The sequence below is a fragment of the Hemicordylus capensis genome, chromosome 3, assembly GCF_027244095.1.
Source record: "Hemicordylus capensis ecotype Gifberg chromosome 3, rHemCap1.1.pri, whole genome shotgun sequence".
NCBI lineage: Eukaryota > Metazoa > Chordata > Lepidosauria > Squamata > Cordylidae > Hemicordylus > Hemicordylus capensis.
Genome location: NC_069659.1, coordinates 250,604,322 through 250,629,231, shown reverse-complemented (window position 1 = coordinate 250,629,231; position 24,910 = coordinate 250,604,322). Strand labels below are relative to the sequence as shown.

Below are 24,910 nucleotides of genomic sequence, written 5' to 3'. Positions count from 1 at the left end.
CTTTACTGGCTCTAAATGAGATAACTTCCAATTTACTTGAATCCCCAGATCGTGGAGAAGATTCAATACATAAGACATCTGAGAACATAACCCTTCTGATTCTCTTGCTTCCAAGAGCCAATCATCCAGAAATAGAAAGATTGCAATCCCCTTTGTTCTCAGATGTGCCACTATTACTGCCATGCACTTTGTGAGGACTCTTGGTGCTGTTGACAGTCCAAATGGTAATACCTTGTACGGGTATACTAAATCGTCCACAGTAAACCTCAGGTATTTCCTGTGGACTTCCCTTACACCTATGTGAAAATAAGTATCCTTTAAATCGAATGTTGCAAGCCACTGTTCTTGGAATAGTGGAAGTATGTCTTGCAGCGTCATGATCCAGAACCTTTTCACACTGACACACTTGTTTAACTAATGCAAGTCCATGATGGGATGAATTCCACCACCCTGTTTGGGATCTGAAAATAATGGGAACAGAACCCATCCTGCCTCATTGTCCACTGTACAGAGGCAACAGCCTCTTTCTCCAAGTCTCTCACCTCTTCGAACAAGGATGACATGAGTGTACCTGAGAAAACTGGTAGGGTCTTGAACTCTATTGCACATCCCACATAAATTATCTTGAGGACCCAGAGATCTGGTGTTACATGTTGACATGCAGGGGCGTGGCTTGCCAGTTTGATGGAGTTGGCAATCAATGATGGAGTGTGAAGTGCCGTGAAGGTGGTGTCGGCAGTGATTTGTTGGATTAACAGTGGACTTACAGATGTTTCAAAACCAGCTAAGATTTTAACAGGCACTGGCCTCGCCAAAGTGGAGGAAAGTGAAAATGAAATGGCAGACTGTGTCTGTGCCAGCTTATGTTGTTGAGCATTCCATAGTCTATAGTCCCGGTAGCCATAGGGCATTCCAGTATTGGTCATGCCTATGCTACCTGTAGATGATCCCCATGTAGGAGATGTAGGGGCTTGGTGCGCAAAACTGCATGAGTGCCAATGTGAACTACCTGCCAGAGGTGCAGACAGATGAGAGGCTGTTAAAGCAAAAGAGGTTGGTGGTTTAAACAGGCTTTGTGAAGACATGAAGATGATGGGTGCCGGTGACACAGGAAGTGTCCCAGGAGCTGTGGTTTGAACTATTTCTACACCTGGTTCTCCATCTGGATCACTTAAACTTTGTGGCAGGAAGCCCTTAAAGGTAGTATCAATCAATCAATCAATCAATCAATGATGTTTATTTATGGTCATAGACCAAAATTTACATACATAATAATATACATAATATAGTAGTAATATATACATAATATAATCAGGAACATGGACTCATCCTAATCAGCAGTTTCCCGTTTGCATAATCTGATTTACCATCTGTTGTCTAGCCTTCTTAGCTGCCTCACAGAACTTAGCAACTTTAAATGTTACTTCCTCATTCTGATCTGAGAGCAGGTAGTTGACGTAAAATGCATCTGTATGACCTGGGAAATCAATCAGTAATGAGGAAATATAACAAGTTTGTAAGTCTCTATAGAAGAGACAGCAGAGTAAAATGTGAAAGATAGACTCCTGTTCTCCAGAGGCACAAGGGCATAGTCTCTGTTCTTTTGGGATCCCTCTAAATTTACCTTCTAGTTCAGCTGAAGGTAGCACATTAAATCTGGCCAGTGTAAACATCCTGCGATACTTAGTAATGGTAATCTTACCCAGGTAATTCGCAGGTTTAGTGTTATACATTTGTAGACCTAGGAAAACTTTAGAGATTAAAGATCGATCAGTCTCCATTTCCATATCATAGATCTGCTGCTTTAATATCAGTCTTGCGCGACAAAAACCCATTTCTAATAAACCATCCAGACTAAAGCCATATAAACTTATTTGGCGAGATATTGACTGCTTCCAACTAGAATTAAATTTATCAATAAAAATTAGGTGAGCAAGGCCTGTAGAAAAAAAAGACAATCTTAACCAGAAGCTGAGAATGGAAAACCACATCCGGGCTTCCATCTTAGGCATACCAGTTTCCATCCTCAATATTACATTGGGAACACATCTAGGGATCTGTAAAATAGATCTCAAAAACTTTGTCTGAACTATCTCTAGTGGTGTGCAGTTACTATATGGGCCCAACTGCGACCCATAAAGCAACTGAGAGCAGGCTTTAGCTGTAAATAACTTAAGGGCGGCTGGTACAAATTGAGTTCCATCTTGGTGGAAATATGATTGGATGGCCAATGCCGATTTACGTGCATTTTGGGTAACATATTGCAGATGTGCTTGGCGTTTTGTAGTAGTTGAAAGTGTACTACTATTAGAGTCCAGAATGTACAACAGTGTGCGAGCGATGAATGGGTCGAAGCCAGCATCCAAATCTTCAAGGTCATCCTTGACATTGATGGTTGGTGGAGGCGAAGATGGTTCTCGATGTCGAGGTGTGACCAGTCTCGATGCAATGAGAACCAGAGTGTTCAACTGTGAAAATGTCTTTCAGTGTCAATATGATGGTGTCGAAGGTGCCAGGGAGTGAATCATTATGGCAGGTGAAATAGTTGTTAGATGTTGAGTCACATCATGAGGAGAGACGTTCAAAGTTGAGGGTCTCGGCGTTGATGGCTCTGATGCTGCATGTTGTTCGGCAGAAAGTCCATCCCCCAGTGTTTTCGGGGTTGTGGATATGTTGAGGCCTTGGTGTGTTTGGGATAACTAAGTATACTCTGCAGCCCCAATGGTGTCTTTTCCCAAGCCGAATCTTGGCTCATATGTTTTTTAGGTGCTGGCACTGAGGAATCCTCAGCCGAGGAGCTGCGCTTTCCCCAAGTCTAAGGAGGTCAGAACAATGCCTACGTCATAAATTTTATGAAAAGACCCACAAGGAATATTTCCTAGTTCTAACACAACACCCTCCAGGGAGAACAGTCCACCCTGGAAAGGAACACTGCCCATAGACAGAGGAGAAAACAGACCAGATGCCAGGGTGCTGAATCCCCCTTTGGCCAGCAACTCCTCCCAAAGCAGAGCCTTATGTGCCACTAAACTCCTGTTAATTTTTTCCCTCGACGCTCCCTTCTTCTCTGCGGCCTTTGGAGGCTGAGCATTGGGTGCGGGATGAGTCGCCGCCACCCACTTGGCCCGGCACACAGAGTGTGCCACGGAATCCTCTGAGAGAGGGGGATAAACCTCTCTTTCACTGTGTGGGGCATTGGCGGATGCCTCATGTTGTAAAAGATTCACCAAAAACTGCAGCGGAGGCAAAACTAGTCACAAACCCATGGCTCTGTCTCCCCGTTACCCCCTGACTAGCACTAAGCCACACAGGGAAGGTGGGGAAGGAGACAAAACAAAAACAAAACAAAGCTCAGAAACACTCCTCAAAATCACCAAGAACACAGAACAAAAATTTTTGGCACCTGCTGGAGTGAGACAGGGCAAAAAACTGAGATTGAGTTGATTGCCCCTCCTTCCTGGTGGCAGGCAAAGCTGTGATTGGCCCTGTCTAGGAGCAGGATGTCGAGGCAACCTGTAGTAGGCAGTGGATAATAGGCAGTGGATACAACCCTCTTCTGAGGGAGAAAGAGAGCTTTCTGGTGGTGGTAGAGGCTTAAATACTGGGTCCAACAAAGTGCTGGTCAAAGCAGTGGATGCTGAGGGTTTTGATTGCTTTTTCTCTGTGGCCCTTGGAGTCAGTGTTGGCATCAACTTTGATATCGACGTCAATGTCAAAGGGGCATTTGGTCTCGGTGTCATGGGTTTCAGGACATCAACATATAAAGCCACATGCAGTCTGAGAGTTTGATTTGAAAACAACAAATTTTAAAAGTTTCTGTGTTGTGTCGTTCACGCAAACAGATCAAACAGGAGACGTGGTGATCTTGAGATGGTAACTTTGCCCTGCACTCCGAAAACCTTTTAAAGGTTGCTCTATGGTCCACTGTAGAAGAAAAAAGGTCAGTCTGGAAGAACAATGAGGATTTTACTTTACCTTGCAGGAGAACTTTGAACAAAGAACTGATCCGAGACAAGGAGCAATAGAGACAAGGCCCTATCGCTATGGCAGTTGGAACAGAACTGGGGAAAATGGCATCCAGCTGCCTTAAATAATGATCACATCGAGTTCATAAGATGGAACACAGGTACAATGAGGAGCTATAGCATTCCACCTGTGAAGGTCCCACATAGGCGCAGACCCCATTCTTATGGATGGTCAACAGATCATGATGTAGATACATATGTTCAAAAGATTGTTCTATGATTGGCTGGAAGGCAATGCCAGCATTATTACTGGTTCTTGTTTCTGCACTCCATATAAAAAGGTAATTATACTACATAACAACAGTGAATAGTAACAATTTTAAAAAATCATTTTAAAAAATTGGCAGCTGTCATCCACAATTGGCAGCTGACATTGGTGCAGCAGTGCTAACTTCCACAATAATACTGCACTGTCACACAAGGTGTGTGTGTGTATGATTTTTCTGATCTCTCTTTTCCTCTACTGTGCCTCTAGAACACTGTGCCACCTGAAAATGTGTTCCTGCTGCACTAGCACAGTGCTAGTGTGGATGTCAGCCAGCACATTTAAAACAGAATCCTGCATGTTGGATTAACCTGGAGCCTTACGAGGAACCATTCTGCACCATGGCCTTAGTTAGGTGCAGGATTGCAACCTTATTCCAAACTGAAAGCTGACATTTGTAATCAAGTACCCAATACCTGACTTGTCTTTTTCAAATAAGGACTCTTAAAGTCCTTATTAGACTGTATATTATATTCTTATTTATTAGAATATATAAGAATTAATACCTCATCTTCAGCAACATGCTTGATCACAATATGATGCTGAACTAATTGTTTGGCTTTCACCCAGGTGGCAATAATCTCTTGACGTACAGCAATAGGTACTGGCTCATCAGGAACACTTCCATCGGGCAAATTCATGGCAAATTCACAAACCTAAGGAACAGTATTTTACAAATGTCTAACCAAAAAAGGCAATCTTAAGAAATATAACATTTTATTCAGATGCTACACTGAGATTATTTCATTTTACATTCAGTTATATAGTAATCTTGTGGTGGAGTAAAAGATCTAAAGAAGTTGTTAGTTAGCCTTTGAGAATAGTAAGGCAGATAATCGAATGAATTAATGAATACTAGCTGATCCGGTGCAGAGCATCTGTGCCTAGTTCGCTGCTACCACTGCTTTCTCCCCTCACCTGCCTGTCGCCATTTTTTTTGCTTGCCCGCCCCGCTGCATTCTTTCCCCCACCTATCTTCTTCCTTGCCTGCCCCCTGCCCACCCGCCTTCTTCCTTCCCCGCCTGCCGTCTTCATGTTTCTCTGCCCGCCCCCTGCCTGCTGTCTTCTTCCTTCCCCACCCGCCGGTAGTCTGTTTCCCCACCTGCCGTCTTCTTCCTTCCCTGCCCACCCCCTGCCCGCCCGCTTCTTGTTTCCCTGCCCATCCCCTGCCCACTGTCTTCTTCCTTGCCTGCCCAACAGCTGGCCCACCACCGTTTTCTTGGGTCAGTGCCATTCACCACCTTCAACTAGCCAGCCAGCTGCCACCATTTTCTTCCACCCCACCCATTCCGTGGCTATCTGGTAGCTCTCTGGACTCTCGCGAGAGCTGCCACACATGGGATTAGCCACGGGTATGCCTTAGAGAAATATACATTAAAAAGATAAAATGATGAATTGATGAAAACATTGCTGAAAAGGAGATGAGCTGTAATGTGAATATTGATTGTGTGTGTCCTCAAAGAAGTGAAAAGCAGTAACTTCATTTGTTACTATAATTTCTGAGATTATGGTCAAGTAGAAGCCAGTGGAGAATATTCAGCTCTTTTCTTCTAATCCTTGAAAATACATTCAATTGGAACCAGTCAGTTTTTGGGCTCCCCAAGCATTGGGGAGAAAGTGCCGTACTTTTGTCACATACTCTCTGCTTTTGCTTGTATATCAACAGTGATGTTGATGCTGAGCAGTTAAAAATGCATTGGGGCTCATCTTCAGCAACATTCAGGCTGCACTACTGCACTAGTCAGGCTGCACTACTGCTAACCAGCATGTGGAAATCCACAGAACTGTATCTGTCTCTTAGGTCTTGATTGCCATTGAGGAAAGGGGCAAGACTTTGAGGAGCTAATTCAAATGCAAATTATAAGCAGGTTCAGTAAGGATGCCAGCTCATGTATAAAGAAAATCAGCAGACCTAAGCGCTTCTTCTCTTGGCTTTGTAGGAACACAGCATCTGGCTAGAGCGTCCTCCACACAGTAAGTGTGGAGTAAGTATATTGCCTTATACTGCAGCAGTTTTATGTTTCATTCCCCTTCTGCTTATGCATTTTTGGTAGATTAAAAACTTTGTCCTGTTCCCAGGATGTGTTGAAAGGAAAAGCAGCAGTCAGGGATCTTAAAATATTCTTAGTTAGGGTGCCCTAAGTTCTTTAGCCTTGCTGCCTCAATCACTTCTGTTTATTGCTAGCCTTCTTTAGTTTAGAACAGGCTTCCCCAAACAGCGGCCCTCCAGATGTTGCTGAACTACAACTCCCAGCATCCCGAGTCACAATTTATTGTGGCTGGGTATGCTGTGGGTTGTAGTTCAGCAACATCTGGAGGGCCGCAGTTTGGGGAAGCCTGGTTTAGAACATAGAATTTCTAAACTTTAGTTTACAAATTAGAATTTAGTTCTGGGAAGAACTAATTTGCCTGCTTCCCTTTCACTATCTAAACTGACAGTGAAACGGAAGTTAGGCCACTTCACAAGTTAGGCCACTTCCACCTCAAACGTTCATGCACCCACCATCTTGAATTGGGGTGAATGACATCATCACGAACTACACCACTGAGGTGTCCCTATGTCCCACGCACCTCAAATGTTCACACACCCACCATGTTGAACAGGGATGGATAATATCATCACAAACTATGCCGTTGAGGTATCCTTATGTTCAACTGTACCAAATTTGGTTCAAATCGGTGAGGTGGTTCACAAGTTAGCACACTTGCACTTCAAACGTTCATATGTCCACCATCTTGAATTGGGGTGGATTATATAATCACAAACTATGCTGCAGAGGTAGGGACACCTGGTACAAATTGGTCCATGCATTGTGAAGTTAATAGGGACGCAGACACACACACATACACACACAGAGAGAGCTAGTGATCTCATATGCTTACTTTCCTTAAGGAAAGTAGGCTAAAAATGGTGACTAAGGGTGGACATGATAGCAGTTCATAAAATATTCTAATATTGTAGCATCCTAGTGTTCTAGTATTATAAGAGAAGAAAAACTGTTCTTTATCTACTTTTTCCACACCATGCCTAAAGTATAGGGAAAAATCATCAGAGAGTTTTTCAACCTCTCTCATAATACAAAAACTTAGGATCATCAAATGAAATTGGATGACAGGAGGCTCAGAACAAATAGGAGAAGTTATGTTTTCACATAGTGCATAATTAACTTATGGAATTTGCTGCTATGGGATGTGGTGATGGCTACTAGCTTAGAAGGCTTTAAAAGGAGGTCAGGTGTATTCATGAAGGAGAGGTCTATTACTGGCTATCAGTCATGATAGTTATGTGGAACTTTCATTTTTCAGAGGCAGTATGCCTCTTAATAGAGGTTGCTGGTGGGGCAGCAGCAGCTCTTGCCTTTTACGCCTTGCTTGTGAGCTTCCAACAGGCATCTGAATGGTCACTATGTGAAACAGGATGGTGGACTGGATAGACATTTGGTCTGATCCAGCAGAGTTCTTTTTATGTCCTTCTGTTCACCACCATATTAGGGGAGCTACTTAATGCTTCTGATAGGTTCCTTAAGGGGGACACATTAATTGTTTTATTTTTAATTTCAATTTTAAGTTAGTCAGTGACTATAATATATGCTTTTATTTATTTTATTTCAAAAAACTAAACCCCGCCTTTCTTTCAAAAGAAAATCAAAGTGGCTTAAAATAACAAAAATTTTAAATAATCATTTCAACATAAACAATAAAAAAGAAATAAAAAGTGCTGGACAAAAATAGGTGGGGGAGCAGACTCACACAAATTCAGGGGAAGCTAACTGAAAAAGAAAACTATACTTGGCTTACACACTTAAATACCAGTCTGAAGAAATATTCCTAATACACTAATATCTGGTCACCTCTACTCTATACAATCCATTTGCCTTACAGAAAACTAATGGAAATATGTACCTCTACAGCTGCTTTAATATCATGAATCCCAGCAGGATCCACAGACAAAGTTGGTACAAAAGGGACTTTTTCATGTGCTTTTGGAGCAGCCTTTTTACGTTTGATTGGTCCTTCTTCCATAACTTTCTTTTCATCCGTTTTGAAAACTGGTTTTGGAATCCATGGAAGGATTAAGCCTCGAGCCAGAGCATTACATAATCTCACCAAAAGAGTAGTATTCCTGAACAAAACAAGTCAACAAAGGAAGAAATCAAGATCTTAAAAATAGAATATGGAAATGAATTTAATCACATCACTATCCTATAGAAACACTGGCCAGCATCCTGACTAAGGCTGTGTGTATGCAAGCAAAAGAAGCATGTGTGCAGTGACACTCTATCTACCACTCCAGCAGCATGGATGCTTGCGCGGTGGGGTTTTTGTTTTTTTGTTTTTTGCCAATCTCCTGATTTGCCACCTGAAAGCATGTCCCTGAGAACGTTGCAACCCTCAAGCTCATAATTTTGCGTGGCACAGAGTGCTTTCAGAAGAAAGGGACATCAGCTAAAATTGCTCCACAATACACAAACATCTGTGCTGCTGAACTGGGATTGTAGCCACTAAATCTATGCTTCTGAACTGGGATTGTAGCCACTAAATTCATTGCTTCCTCACACAGCTTTAGTCCAGATATCAGCCACTGCATCCCTGTCTGGACATAAAAGAGGCATGGACATTCACCCTGCTAACATGTAGGAAATACATGCTCCAGTCTATGGGAGAATGGAAATGAATGAATAGTCTTATCAAGTAAGGGCTGATGACTTAGCAGATGCAGTAGGCCCCATGCATTGTCTGCAGAAGTATGCTGGGCCACCGTGGTGTAGTGGTTAGAGTGCTGGACTAGGACCGGGGAGACCCGAGTTCATAGCCCCATTCAGCCACGAAACTAGCTGGGTGACTCTGGGCCAGTCACGCATCTCTCAACCTAACCTACTTCACAGGGTTGTTGTGAAAGAGAAACTCAAGTATGTAGTATACCGCTCTGGGCTCCTTGGAGGAAGAGTGGGATAAAAATGTAATAAATAATAATAATAATAATAATAATAATAATAATAATACATTCACAGCCTGGCAGGGATCATGTGAAGAAGCTGATTGTATTATTAATGCTGCTGCATAGGGCCTCTACAGATCAAGATGCCAGATGATAAAATAGTAGACTTGAGCCCGAAAACGTTTCGGAGGCCATTATAGAAGCCTCCAAAACATTTCGGCCACTGGGGCCATTTCGGGTTTCAGAGGTGGCAGGGCTGCTCCCTTAAGGGCGAGTGAGGGTGCACTTACCCTTCATGCATGCCCAGTACTTCTGGCCACTTCCAGCCGAGAATGGCAGTGAGGCGGCAGGGAGGTATGCTGCCGCCCCAAGGGGCTTTGATACAACGAAGCACCGGCGGGGAAAATGCAGTGGGAGGGGTAAGTGCACCCTCACCCGCCCTTAAGGGAGCAGCCCCACCACCTCTGAAATGTGGAGGAGTGGTTCCAGTCACATCCCTATAAAATAGCACCTTCATGCAACATATGCTGTTTAGAGTCTGCTGGTAGACCGGCATATTCCTACAGGCTATTAAGTAGGAGAACTGCCACAATTATGAACTGGGAAAAATAATCAATCAGCATTTCAAACAGAAGAAAATTCAGTATCAAATTAGACAATTTTAAAAAATAGCTTATATGCTAATTATATAAGCTAATACAAGTGATCCCCATTTGCAAGTTCTCCATTTGTGGAATAGTGTATCTGCGGTTGGATCATAGGGACCCAGTTTATTCACAGGGTGAAAATAGGGTTATTTTTGTCTATCCGCAAATCTCGAGTGGCTGGAAAGGACTTCCAACAACATTTCCTGCTGCCATTTTGTATTTTGTGGAGCTATTTTGTGGCTCTATTCTGCAAAAACAAAACAAACCTCAAAAAAGAACAAAAATTGAGGATTTGGGAGTTTGGGGGGCATTGCTGGAGATAAAGTTACTGTGCTTATTTCTGCCCCCCCCTTTTTACTGTGATTTTCAACACACTTTAGTGTGCTTAGGAACCAAACCCCTCCCCCAAGCCTCATAGAGTTAAGGTTTTGTTATTCACAGTTTCATTAACCACAGAAACAGGCAAGAACAGAACGCCCGCAAGCGGAACAGCCTCCTGTGTATATAAGCTAATAAACATAGCTTATATATGCTAATTATATAATTATATCTGATTATTTCTCTCTTAATGTTTAAACACAACTTTATAGTCTTAACAATAATGTACATGATGGCCTTTCATTACAATAATATTTACAATGAACAGTACAGTATGTATTAAATCTGCATACACCAACAAAACCTAGTGAAATGCCACACCATCCTGTTACTAGGAAATTATCCTGTGTGATCCACTTTTCTTTCAGTTTTGCACAGCACAATTTCATGACTACTGGCTACTCTGATACAATTTATAAAAGTATTGCTTACTCATCTTTATAAATGGCTAGGATGTGTAAAATCAAAGGGAAATAGAGGGAAGATTTGTTCTATCAGGTGAAAGACACTACTAATTGCTACAATACAATCCCAACCAGTGTCCTTTAGTGATACCAAGATACAGCATAGTAAAAACAATATAGCATCAGTTTTTTTAAAAAAAGATTTTGTTCTCATGTACATTAAAAAAAGTTGATCTACCCAACAAAACTCTTTCAAAACTTACCCACTGTGCCCAGTATGTTTAGTTGCATTGAAGAGAGTTTGGAGGGAATCCACAATTTCTCTTTGTCTTTTTGCAGCAATTAGATGTTTATTGTGATTTAAGACATATACTACAGTGTTATGTACAATCCATGCTTCATTTAACTCTTCTCCAATTTTGGCAGCCCGCAGAAAATTTTCCATAGCATACTGAGATAAGTGAGTTATCCAATTACTAAAAAATTAACAATAAAGAAGGATTTTTAAATTGCTGAAACAAACAAAACTACAAAATCAATACACGAAGGACTTGTCGTGTAAGTAGCATCATTTTTCTAGTTTCTAGTTTCTAAAATGCTATTATTTTCAAACACACCAGTAACAAACTCCATTGTTTAGTATTTAGGTGTTCTCTTTCCTTTGTTACCTTCTGAGACCCACATCTTCTACAACAGGTGCTCTCCTGTACACACAAATACCCCATAAGATTTGTATTTATGCACATACATTCACATTCCCCCAATAACCTTCACACAGACGTAAAAATATTCTAACTTTCCAAGGTTTAAAACATAGACTTGAGACAGAATGTAGAGGCCACATATCCATTACTTCTCCGTGACCTGTCCTACATATATTATCAGCTACCATATTAACTTTGGAAACTTCTGTTTTAGACAGTACTGTCAATATGAAGAAAAACAGGTTGCTTATCTGTAACAGGTGATCTGGTAGTGATTCCACGACATTCATAAAAGATAGATTCTGCGCCTGCGCAGACCTGCTTCGGGTAGAATTCGTTAGCTCTTCAAGATGCCTCTAACCACCTCCTCAACATGCCCTGCAGTACCTTACTGCAGCGGTTAGGCGTCCCTTTCTCAGTTTCTTGATGTCCAACTGATGACATACAATCCTTTGTTGCTTTCCTCAGTTTTTTGTTTGTTTGTTTTAGCTTGCACTTTGCAATGGGGGACAGCTAGGCGGGATTTATGAATGTTGTGGAATCACTACCAGATCACCTTTTACAGGTAAGCAATCTTTTTATCTGGATAGCGATTCCATCGATGTTCATAAAAGATGGGTGAATTACGGGTTTCCCAAACGGTGGTGGGAGGTGCAAACTATTGCAACACTCTTTTCAGTACTGCCCTGCCAATCTCAGCCGCCACTGCAGAGCAAAGTTCTATTGCATAGTGTTTTACAAAAGTTTGGTCTGAGGCCAACAACACAGCAGTACAGATGTCGCTAAATCTGACGCTGGACAAATGATCTGCCGACGTGGCGTATGCCCTGGTGGAATGAGCTTTTATGGTGCTCAGAGGGGTCACCTTCTGCAGATCATATGTCATCTTTATAAGTTCTACTAGCCAATATGACAATCTTTGTTGCGATAGCCGTTGGCCTTGTTGATGGCTGCTTACACAGACGAATAGCTGTCTTGTCTGAGGAGCTGCAAAGATCCAAAGGTCCGATTGCTAAGGCGATCAGAAAGAAACTGAGATAGGGATGCCTAACCGCCGCAGTAAGGTACTGCAGGGCACATGCAGGAGGCGGTTAGAGTAGTCTCGAGGAGCTAACGAATTCTACCTGAAGCGCAGAACCCATCTTTTATTAACGTCGATGGAATCACTATCCAGATCAAACTAATGGCAGGATTGTGCACAGCTATGTATCTTCATTTCATAAGACACTTGCATTTCTTATGCACCTCTTGCTTCCAACCTGTTTAGGCCGTTAGGGGATAATTGAAGCAATTACCCCAGGCCTTTGAGGGGACCTTATCAGCTCTTGGGGGAAAAATGATTCCAACTGAGGGGGGGAAATGACATTGAAACAGAGTGCAATGAGAAGTAAGGGGGAGTCTCAGATTAGCATCCAGCCCCCAGGTATCTCAGATTCTTGGAAAAGGGCCTGCAGAGGTAGGAAACTGAGCTATAATAAACATTGGGTAGGAGCACTCTGAATGCCAACACCCCTCCCCAAGTCCTTGTGAGCAGGATTAGATCAAACAGAGCCCTGCAGTGTCATCCATTACCTTCATCCTGATCCTGCAATGTCACTTGCCTCTACCACCTGCCCTTCAAAGTGCCCCAAGGCAAGGGGAAACTGGACTTGAGGCAAGGGGAAGAGAAGACAGCAGAGATGGAAGCCAAGTGAGTTATTTAGGAATGACTGCAAGATCTTTTGCAAAGCACAGAAGATTTGCATACTGTTGCTGAAAGCAGTATTTTGGGGTTGCACAGAAAGGCACCCCCTCCATGATTTAGCAAACACGCCAGGTTAACAGGCTAGCAGCCTTCAGTAAACTTTCCACCACACACAGCTCCAGCCCATTGGCATGAGCCAGTCATTAGCACAGGTAGAGTTTGGCAATATGCCTCCAGGTTAAAGGTCCACAAGACTACAAAAGGGTCTTGCAGACCACTCCTTTTTGGAGTCAAGCTGGCTGGTAGACCAATCAAAAGGAAAAACTGTCTTGGGCGTGATACTCTCATCCAGCGGTAACACTTGGGATGCTCAGAGGAGATGAGCAAACATGGCCATTTCCCCCTCATTAGTTTAATGAAGTGGATGATAAAAATAAGGGAGGAAACGCTCATAGTAAACAAAAGATTTGTACTTTTGGAGCTGGGATGCCTTAGTTTCGAAAGAGTAGGCACATAAAACCATTTTCACTACTTACATGAATACTTGCATAGCTTCAACCTTACTTATCCAGAGGACACACCTGCAATGACTAAGTTCACCCTAGCAATGGAGACTTTTGTTTTGCCACAAACATCCTACCCACCAAGGAGGCATGACCAATGATTCAAAGACTGCCCCAGGGCACGTTTTCAAAAATATCTGCCACATGGCTTCAGACTCTGTTTGGATTCTACCATCCTATGGACTCTCACGCTACCAGCTAAGGCTGCTCCCCTCATCCCTGCTTCACCTCTCTCTCTACTCCTGAGGAGGCACCAGATTGCCCTTTGTGCACCAAATGCACCCAGGAAGGATGAGTACCTCACACCTCAGCTATCCCCCACTATATCTGGGCTTCCTCACCTCTTTCCCTACCTCCTTCCTTGCTCTCCAGGCACTTATCATTAAAGGACTCTCTTTTAAAAATGCTGGCTGAGTTACTGAATTCCCTAATCAAACTATTTTTGCCTTCTGTAACTCCCGATTTTTACTCCAAATAAAGCTTTGAAACTATAATCGTGTCTCTCTCATCTTTCCAATATGCCAGACTTGCTTGAATTAATGCTGTGTCTGAATTGTACTCTAATTCAAGCTAATTTCCCCACTTCAATCAATCAATCAATCAATCTTTATTGCAGTCATGGACTCCCCCTTAGTCCCAAAAGCTAGCCAAAGCATCCTGCCAGCACTTTTGTGTAGTTCTGGTGACAATATGTTTATTTATAACAAATGCACTTTCAAGGCAGCCAGGAGGGGTGCATGTACATCCCTAGTAGAAAGACAAAATGAGGGCATTTACAACTCCTTCTTTTAGGGTCACCAGAACTGCTGTCTTATCTGACCAATTAAATCTCTAACAGCACTAGCTGATTCAACATAGCTAGTACTTCTTTTTGTACTTCAAAAGGTAGCGTTGCATGAGCATGGAACCTGGACAAAGAGCACTTTACCCTAGCCAAACCTGTGAAAAGCTATTCTGCATTGTGAGTAAGGTATCTGGTGTCTGTCAAATTTAACAATCACATGTGTTAAAAATAATGAATAATAAAGACCAACCAATTTGTACCATCAGCTTTAACTGTCTTAATCACTAGTTCAATCCCCAAGCCCAAGGAGGTCAGAACAATGCCTACTTCATAACTTTTATGAAAAGAACTGAGAAGTCTCCCCCCGCCAATAATAACTAGCAGCTGTTTTAAGTGGAAATGTTATCATACTTAAGAAAACAGGCATGTTCATCCACAGTTTTAAGAAAAACAACTGTTCCCTGTATAATGCACCTGAATTTAATTGGCTGATACATTATGAATACAACAAATATGACAAATATTTATATACGCTTTCAACAAAAGTTCCCAAAGCAGTTTACAGATATATATAAAAATACAAAAATAAAATGGCTCCTTGTCCCCAAAGGGCTCACAATCGAAAAAACATTGATTAATTATTCAAAAGCTGGACCATTAATCAGCTAAAGGTAATAGGTTGGTTGCCTTAATGAACTCAACATGAGCAGAAAACCGAGTATAGGAAAAGGTTGTGAAATTATCTTGAAGATACATAGCCATCATAGAACATAATGACAAAACCATATTCTTGCTCAGAAGATACTGCCCTCTGTCCTGAACTTCTATATAGGCAAATATTCTGGAGGTCTAAAACTGCATATTACAGACTGTAGCTGTTAAAAGATTTGTTAGGGTCACAGTCTCTTGCATTTCTTTCCCACAAATGTGCTAAGCTGTGCATTTGATGTAGTAGTCACTAGTAGGGATGTGCACAGAACCAGGCAAGCAAGGGTGGTTTGGTGGCACCAGAGGTGCTGCTTTAAGAGTGGGGGAGAGTGCACTTACCCCTCCCTCCTCTCTTCCCCCGCCAGCACTCCTTTATTCTGAAGTTAATTAGGGTGGCAGAGTACCTAACTGCTGCCCCATTGTCCGGATACAACCGGAAGTATCTATTGCGCCTGTGTGCAACAGTGCATACAGGTGCAGTGGGTACTTCCGGTTGTATCCGGACAACGGAGGGGGGGGAGGTACTCTGCTGCCCTGATTAACTTCAGCGGAGGAAGGGGTAAGTGGACCCTCCCCCACTCTTAAAGCAGCACCCCTTGTGCCATCGAACAGGAGGAACTGGCCGCCTTTCGAACCAGTTCGGAGGCCCATAAAGGGCCTCTGAACCAGTTCCATGCACATCTCTAGTCACTAGCTTGTGCACAAACTTGTAGAACGGTGTAGTAGTTCAGGCTTCTGGAAAGAATGCATATACGTTGGTAGGAAGGAAATATAAACGTTCTAATCATTGTAATTTAACATCTGAATCATCGTAGGAGTGCAGATATGGAAATAAAGGATTATTTTCCATTTCTTCTGTGCAATATTTCATAAACTACTTAAAAAAATTCTAATTATTTTATGTGGGGCTGCTGCTTTTCAGCTTATGCAGGAATCTGTCTAGTTTATCTACAATGACAGGGTCCCTCCAGGACATGAAAGATCAGTGAACCACTCTGCCCTGCTTTGCTGGAAAGCTGAAATATGTAGCCATTTCGCTTCAAGCAGCATTTCCAGTGGCAGTGGTTCATATTGTCATGCCCCATGCATCATATGTCATTTCTATTTAACAAATGCATGTCTTCTTGCTTCCAAGTCGGTTTGGAATCATTGCTTCTTTTTAATTAAAAAGGCAAAGCTATTACAAGGGTCTCTGTTCCAAACATCTACCGGGCAAAGCATAAAACATTAGTTGACCCTAATTGCCTAATATTTTTATAGAGCAAGGTATGGTCATATGTAATCAGAATGTGGCTAAGTCTTCAGATTAATTTCTTTCTTTTGACGTTTTGTTTTTAATATCATTACGAAGTGACAACTGAACAAAAGAGGCACCTTTTAAAAGTGGTGATTCTCTTTATTTAGCAGGGGGAGAGCAACTGGCCCTATCCATCCTCAGCACAGCATTCCTCCAGTAGCTGTTGCATGTGTCTATCTTATGTTTCTTTTTTCCAACTGTGAGCCCTTTGGGACAGGGAGCTATTATATTTATTTATTTTTATCTATGTAAACCGCTTTGGGGACTTTTGTTCAAAAGCAGTATATACAGTAAATATTCATTGCATTCATATTCGTGATATTAAAGATCTCAAAATGGCCACATTCAGACGTAATGGCTAACTGTGGTTAAAAGTGGCTGAGGTTTTGATTTGGAACTTCAAATTATGCCATGGACATTCACCAAACTGCAGCCCACCAAACTCCAGTTGCTGGAGAGGGGAGCCTTTCCCTGCTGCTCAGGCTCCTAGGCCAATCTCAGCCAGCTCCATGCCCAGATTGTGGGCAAAGCATCACTGCGTCAGCCGCGATTTGCCACAAACTTGAAGGGGGCATATGGAGCATGATCGTACATTTTCAGAGCACTCCACTTGCCAGTGGGAGCGAAAGAGCATTTCAAGCTCTTTAAATGCTTTGCAATGCCAGTGCTTCTTCTGCCAGTGATGGCATTGCCACCTTGCCAAGTTGCCTTGCACCCTGAAAGCACCACGCAAGCACGAATTCTCAGGTGGTTTTGGGACAGGGGGCGATTCCGCTTTTGGTATGGGAGGGGAGCGGGGAATCCACATTTGTAAGTATGGGATATGCAGACTGAGGAGGGTAAAGGATGATGGAGGGTATGTCCCACCATAACCAGGGAAGATGTTGTGAGGGGTGACCCCAGCAAAGCAGTCCATGCAGAACCACCCAAAATTTGCTGTCTGGAAGCTTGCTGCCAGGTGGGCTAGCCCTCTCATGAGAGGACCAGTCTACTGGGAATATGGCTGCTGTGGTGTGCTCTCTGAAGGGCAATTCCCACCCCATGGACTGCAAGCACACGAGTTGAGCCAGCCCATTTAACCACCAATGAACCCAAGGGGGCCCCACTTTACCCAGCTCTCTATGGTAAAAAGTAGAAATGGTTCTCTACTACTTTCCTCTCCCTGAATCCTCCTGAAGCCTTGCACACACCACAGAGGAGATCCTGACACCCCATGTGTCAGTGCCTGGCCACGTGCATGGCCATGGAAACAGCCAGTGGGACATACATTTACACAAATTCAAAAATCCCAGGTCTGCTCCATCACTGTATGAAGATAAGTGGGTGTGGGGAATCATGAGAGAGGGTGCTTTCCTCTTCTTCCCCCAACCCCAAGGCAGCAGGGTCAACTGCAAGGGCCACATGCGAACATGTACCTGTGCACAGGTACAGACATCCACGCAGGAGGCTTGCTTCTGCGGAAGCTTGGCCACTGTCCTTGGGATCAGGAAAGCAATATCTGGGATACCCCTGCCCACTGCTTCCCAACACACAGCAGCACAGCACAGCTCTACTTAGAGCACCCATGGCCTGACACTCTCATGAGCGGGCACAGTCCACATGGGATTTGGTACCCAACCTCATCACAGAGGAAGAATCATTCCAAAAACTGGATCGATCCTGATCCTGCTGCCGCTGCTCATGAATAAGCCTGGGTTGTAAACATCCCACCCCCCAGGGGAAGTGGCTGGGTCCCACTTCATCACCTTTTCTTTGTATGGAATAGAACAGATCCCCTTGAAACCTCCCCACCCTCTTCCCCTGTGTAGACTTTTGCACACTTAAATGCCGTCCAGATGCTCGATCTGTCACTGTCCAGACACATGTGTGGAGGGGAGGGGGAGACACAGGGATGGACCTATAAACCCATTCAAAATTTGGGGGTGCCAGTCCGCACCATATACAGATCTCCCAGAGCAGGGATTCCCAGGAGAGAAGAGCCATCATGCTCAGGCGCCCCCGGGACAGTGGGCTCACACTTCAGGGCAAAGGCAAGGGTGGACATGTACACATGGGAGGGCAGGCAGGCACAGTTTCACAGTAGCTTGTCTATGGTGCTTAAGACAAGGAGAGCAGTCTCCGGAGGAACCCCTCCCCGTGGCTCACCTACACACAGCAAACTGGCTCTATTTATTTAGAGCCCCCATGGCCTAACACTCTTGTGAAGAGACATTCAAAATGGCCCATTCTGAGCTTAAAACGTTTTGTACTTTCCTACTACATTACCCTGCTGCTTCAACCTGCAGTTCTGGTGGTTCACCACATGGGGCAGCTGTATGCAGAGCTAAGGGTTCTTGGTCTGAGTAACTTCTGACACTCTTCAATTATGGAAGCTTGTCTGAATTATCTCTATGGAGGACTGATTATGTAAATGAAATTTATCATGTGCTCAATTCAGTATGGATTGCGATGATTTTTCTCTTTAATTTTTGCAGTCCTCTCATGATTGTGCAAAGTAACCAACAACTTTTGGGGTCATGACATTGTGAAGCCTTGAATTTGTCAAATGCAAATTACTGAATTTACATTGACCTGTGATTCTAACATCTGTTATTCTTCCAACAATATCACAGCAAGATTATTTCAAAAACTAATAATAATAATTATTATTATTATTGTTGTTGTTGTTGTTGTTGTTATTATTATTATTATTATTATTATTATTATTATTAAGATACTACTTTTCAATTTTTAAAAAGTGGTTTAACATTAAAAAGAAGAAATAAGATGGTTCCCTGTCCCCAGGGCACAAAATCGAAAAGATTTTAGATTTCAGCACTGCCATGCAAATAGCTGCTGTGCTTGCACAGAGGCCAGAAGAGTACCATTTTGGAGTCCAAAGTGGCATTCGGAACATTTTGAGTGTTCCGAGCTTATTCCATTGGAACCAGTTCACCTGTGCATATTGCTATAATGAAGTATTCTCAAATGCTAAATTGGCCCTTCCTACCCAAGTTGGCCATTGTGCTCTCGTAGACAAGAAAGACTATAAAAGGCTATGATTTTGTCTGAAAAACAACCGTCTTTCTGTGTTACTTGGCTAGGACTTCTGGTTTGGTCCCACAGCTCTGACTCCCTGGCACAACTTCAGGCTCTGGACAGCTACCTACAGCTTAGCCCTGGCAAGAGGTGAACCTGAATCAGAACTCAACTGGAAATGCAGAAAGAGTTTCTGATTAAGAGGAAAATATCTTTTTCTGTTTCCTGTGTTGAATAACCATTCACTACAAATGTGATGTGCCCCCTAGATCCTTTCCAATGTTGAATCCTTCACAGAGCTGTATCCAGAGAGGTGTGGGAGACCACTTGCAGAAGATGGCACTGCTTGCTTTGACAGATTCTCCTCCCACTGAAGACCACTTCTCCACATGCCATGCAATTTCCAATACTCCCCTGGCCTCAGGATCAGTTTTCCAGGAGGGCACCAGGAGCTGCAGTGGGAAGGGAGGGTGGGAAAATACCCTTCTAGGAGCTTCCTTTCACCCATGCTTCTTTGGAAAGAACCCATACTTTGAGGGATGGGGTTTTTGCAAACAACTTGATGACTACAAACTGTGAAAACAAGAACAAGTAATCTCAACTTGTCCAGATTTATTAGATCAACTTTCACATTTCATGTGAATGCCTCTAATCATCTATATAAAGATGCATGAGACTTACTGACTCATCTAGGTTGCAGTCTTAAGGACATTTACTGGGAAGTAAGCTGCACTAAGCTCAGTGAAACTTACTTAGTAAATATACTGAGGATTGCAGCACTGACAACAGAGAGATTACCAAAGTTGTTAAAAGTGCCTTCACAAAAAGACAAACTTTAAATAAGGAATAGACATAATTTAAGATATGCATTTTACTAAAAAAGAAGAAGAAAGTTTGAAAGTGAAACATTTTGACCTTGTTTATTACAAGGTCAGTTACAATTACACTCAAGGACAAAGACAAACCAAGGCACATAGTGGATGAAGTAAGAGTTCTATTTTCCTACCTTTGCCCCAACCTCAGGCTAAGAGCTGGGAATTTTGCAGAATCAAAGCTATACTGATAAATATACTTTTAATTAGAGTTGCCAACATGTTGCACAGTGAAATACAGTTGGTTCTGAACCATCAACCATGCTGCGAGTGCTTAAAAAAGAGTCAGTGTAATGTAGCGTGATTAGAGTGTTGGATCAGGACCATGGAGTCCTGAGTTCAAATCCCTATTCAGCCATGAAACTCACTGGGTGACTCTAGGCCAGTCACTTATCTCTCAGTCTAACCTGCCTCACAGAGCTGTTATTAACCATGTACATCACTCTGGGCTCCTTGGAGGAAGAGTGGGATAGAAATGTAAAAATAAATAACTGCCAGTGCTCTTGTACAAATACTTAAACTTGTGCAATCACATTTCCACAACACTGCTTATATTACTTCCAATGTAGATTAATAGAGATGCAATTACACAAATTTAAGTATTTGCGCAAGAGTGCTCTTCTACAACACTGCCAGTGGTTTTATTTTAGGAGCTCACAGTGATGCTAGTGATTAAGAACCACCCACATTTCACTGCACAACTTATCTGCCAATAACTTTACTGAACAATTGGGGAGCAATCTTGATCCTATTGTGCATCTTCTCTTCATTTTCATAGCCTCCGAGTTAAATTTTACTCTCCAAAGAAGTAACTATTGCTGTCACTGCCAATATTTATTATTCTGAAAAACTATCAAGAAATCATGGTGGTTGGTATTTGTTTTGGGGTTTTTTAAAAAACTAAAGCATGGCTACACTGAAGCTTTATCTCACACCAAAATGCTGATAAGTATTCAAAGCTTGCATTTAAAATTTAAGTCAATATCGTCAAATATAGCACTATTTTAAAAGGTAACTACAACAATTCAGATTCAAAATACAGTATAGTTTATATATCTAACTGGCCAAATTTTAAGGACGAATTGCTTCAAAAGTGTAGCCAAACAAAACAGAAATCCATTCTTCAAAAAAACCCCACCTGTATGTATTCCAGTCTGATTCACTCCATTGGTTTTGTGAGTGTTGAGAATGCCCTCCAGTGTGCTGAGTTGTATCCACAGGGACCACAGCATGATCATTGAGCTGGACACCTTCTGTTTTTAATAAATGGATGGTAGCCTAAAACATACAGAAATAGGAAAGAAATTAATCAGTACACCTTCATTTGCTCATAGTGTACCACACTGAAATTAAGGGTTTTGTAGCAGACATAGAAACTATGAGCCCTTTCTCACGATTGTGTGAGAGGGCTTTAGGGCAGGCAGCAGGGAAGGCAGTAGAAACTCGCCTTCCCCGCAGATGATCTGGCTGCTGGCTCCGGGAGAGTCAGGGAGCACGGATTGCATGCTCAAATGGTCTGCTGCTGCCACAGGCAGCATGAAGGTATGGGGGTCAGGATGCATTGTCCCGGCTTCTGGAAATCATTGTTGGGATCCCCCATGCCTGTCAACAGCTGCGAGCCTGCTCCTGTGCCAGCCTGAGTTTAGTAGTCTTCAGGGGCGTAACTATAATAGGGCAAGGGGAGACAGTTGTCTGGGGGCCCACTGCCTTGGGGGGCCCCCAGAGGCAAGTCACATGACTGACTCCCCCAGCCACGCACCCACCCAGGTTTCCTTCAGTTGAATTTATCCTCCGAAATTGATGTGAGTGTTAAGACCTGGAGCTACCAGAACAGCATGTCTTTCTCTAGTACCATTAAATGACTTGCATCCTCCACAATTCACAAAACCTTTTAAAAAATTATTTAGGATGATGTTCTATTGTGGCACATAGGTGTTTTCACTATTCAGCCTCATTTAAGATTGATTTATTTCATGAGCCAAGCTTCAGTGAGGGGGGGCATTTTAAAATCTTGTCTCTGGGCCCACTACAACCTTGCTACGCCCCTGGTAGTCTTCTTAGTGCTGTCGGCACACACATTGCCTGTTTCATTTGGAGCTCCTGGACTGAACACCCATCCCTGCCCTCCAACTACCACACAGACCCTACTTTAAAACAGATTGATTGGCACACACTATGCACAAACTCCACTTAAACCTCTTGACTGGCAGACACCCCAGATGCTTCTAAAGACCACCTTTGGATAGGCTGTGCTCCAAGCAGGTGAAAGTCTTACTGAGTTCCCCACTTGGGATCCACCCATTCCAGTGTTTGCAATCTCAGCAGACAAAATAGGGAAAAATCTCCTCTTTCCCTTTCCCTCTTCTGCTTTCTTTCACCCTCTGCTTGCATTTTCCTAACAGCTACTAGGCTCTGACTACAGTGTTCCCTCTAACAGGGATTCCCAGATGTTGTTGACTACAACTCCCATTATCCCCAAGCAAAGGCAACTGCAGCTGGGGATGCTGGGAATTGTAGTCATCAACATCTAGGAATCTCTGTTAGAGGGTACACTGTCTATAATCCATTCTTCCTTCCTCCTTCTGCACTCTTCCTTCACTAAACCAACCTTCAACTTCTTATTTGAAACCCACTGGCTGACATTCCAACTAAGGCAGCAGCAGCAGCATGCTGGGAAGACACACCTACACTGTTGAGAGCTTTCTTAACTCTGTAGCCCGAGGCATGCAGCGTGGTGGATGGGGATTTTTGCCACTCTCTGCATCCCCCCAAAATGCCGAGCCCTTCAAAAATATGTCCCTGAGGGTCACACGGCCCTCAGGGATGCATTTTCAGAGAGGATAGAGCACTTCCAGGGAAGGAAGGAGCAGCAAAAACCACTGCCTTCTAACACCCTGTTTGCTCTGCACAGCAGTGCCCTGGAAGCCTTCCACAGCACAAAATGCATATTCCCAGCATGCTGCTCTAGTCAGGATCAGCTATTATTTATTGCCCAATTACTGAATTTTATTATTTTTTAAATTAAAAAAAATTCCCATTGGAAAGCCTTGGCATCTCAACCTTGTTTGGCTTTCTTGCTCCACTCTCTGGATCAAAGTTCATTTTAAGTTACACAAACTGCTCTTGCTGATTTCACTAAAGTGCTGGTATTCTAAGCAGGCTCTGTTGGTTGCTTAGCACAGAATAATTCCCCAGAATAGATTTTGTATTCCTGCAAGGCAGTTGCCCTAGGATATGTAAACTAAGTGCACACAAGTATAAGACATGGGTTTGAACAGACATGGAGCTTTTTCAGATAGCAGACTTTACTGCGAATTCTGCAAAAGTTGCCCCAAAACACCAATGCAAAAAGTAGATTTTTTAATCCCGGATATAAATCGGGCTACACTCTAATGCACAATGAAAAACCCGAATCGTGTATGAAGTATTCCCCGATAACTCTCATGGACTTTGGGGTAAATCTGGCCAATATGTGAACGTACATCCTCCATTCCGATGCGATCTGAAACCTCTGTGTGAAAAAGCCTATGGTAATGCTGGGTTTCTAAACCATAGTTAAACTACAGCTCCTGAGTTTTGATGACATACATAGAGGCTATTCACACAATGGGAGGAAAGCGGGCTAGCAGAGGCTAGCCCGATTTCCTCCCATCGTGAGAACCACCAGGCTCGGCTGTGAGTCCAGTGATTCTTAAGTGAGTCACCTGCTTAAATAGCCCGGCAGTTAAACTGGGTTTGTGGAGCGAGCGCTCCGCAAACCTGGATTTTCTACTCGTGAGTTGCCGCAGCGTGGCTCTGCGCCATGGCTACTCACTAGGAGACCTCCGACCGCATAGCCCCCAAACTCCCCAGCCCCTGCTAGCTCCATGATGGAGCCGGCAGTCGTGTGGGCAGCCACTGTGGACGCCCAGAGCAGACAGTCTGCTCGTCTGCGGGGAGAACGGGCTAAGCTCGCTCTTCCCGCAAACCCTCCCCAGGCGGCTCCCACTGATCGTGGGAACCACCTCACTGTTGTGATTTTAAAAGAACCAGCTGAACCCGCACAGAGCATCTGTGTGGTAGTTCACTTCCTTTTTGGGGTTAGTTGGGAGAATTTGTTTGGCTGGTCCTGCCACAGCTCTCCCGCTCACTCTGTCGCCCCCCCGCGCGCCTCTCCCGCTCACTCTGTCGCCCCCCCCCGCGCGCCTCTCCCGCTTGCTCTGTCGCCCCCCCCGCGCGCCTCTCCCGCTCGCTCTGTCACCCCCCCACGCGCCTCTCCCGCTCGCTCTGTCCCCCCCGCGCGCCTCTCCCGCTCGCTCTGTCGCCCCCCGCGCGCCTCTCCCGCTCGCTCTGTCGCCCCCCGCGCGCCTCTCCCGCTCGCTCTGTCGCCCCCCGCGCGCCTCTCCCGCTCGCTCTGTCGCCCCCCCCCGCGCGCCTCTCTCGCTCGCTCTGTCTCTCCCCCCTGCACGCCTCTCTCGCTCGCTCTGTCTCCCCCGCCACCTGCCTCTCTCAATCACTAGAGTCTGCGGCCACCATCAGTCGCCAGGCCAGGCCCGCCAGCGTGGGCCGGCCAATTCTCCTACTCCCCTCCCCCCCAAGCCTTCTGCCTCAGTTCCCTCCACCCCAATCCTTCTGCCCTAGCT

At 43.8% G+C, this 24,910-nt stretch overlaps 1 protein-coding gene across 15 annotated transcripts in view; it reads right to left on the bottom strand.

Annotated features, from left to right (window-relative positions):
• Window positions 1-24,910, bottom strand: part of CFAP46 (cilia and flagella associated protein 46) — a 252,958-nt gene that overhangs the window by 158,019 nt on the left and 70,029 nt on the right. For all 15 annotated transcript variants that reach the window (XM_053308139.1, XM_053308141.1, XM_053308145.1 and 12 more), the window contains exons 19-22: window positions 21,427-21,566; window positions 10,922-11,134; window positions 8,194-8,413; window positions 4,797-4,946 (exon numbers count right to left, since the gene is read on the bottom strand). In XM_053308139.1, coding sequence (XP_053164114.1) covers window positions 4,797-4,946; window positions 8,194-8,413; window positions 10,922-11,134; window positions 21,427-21,566 — 723 coding nt within the window. The remainder of the gene's footprint in view (window positions 1-4,796; window positions 4,947-8,193; window positions 8,414-10,921; window positions 11,135-21,426; window positions 21,567-24,910) is intronic.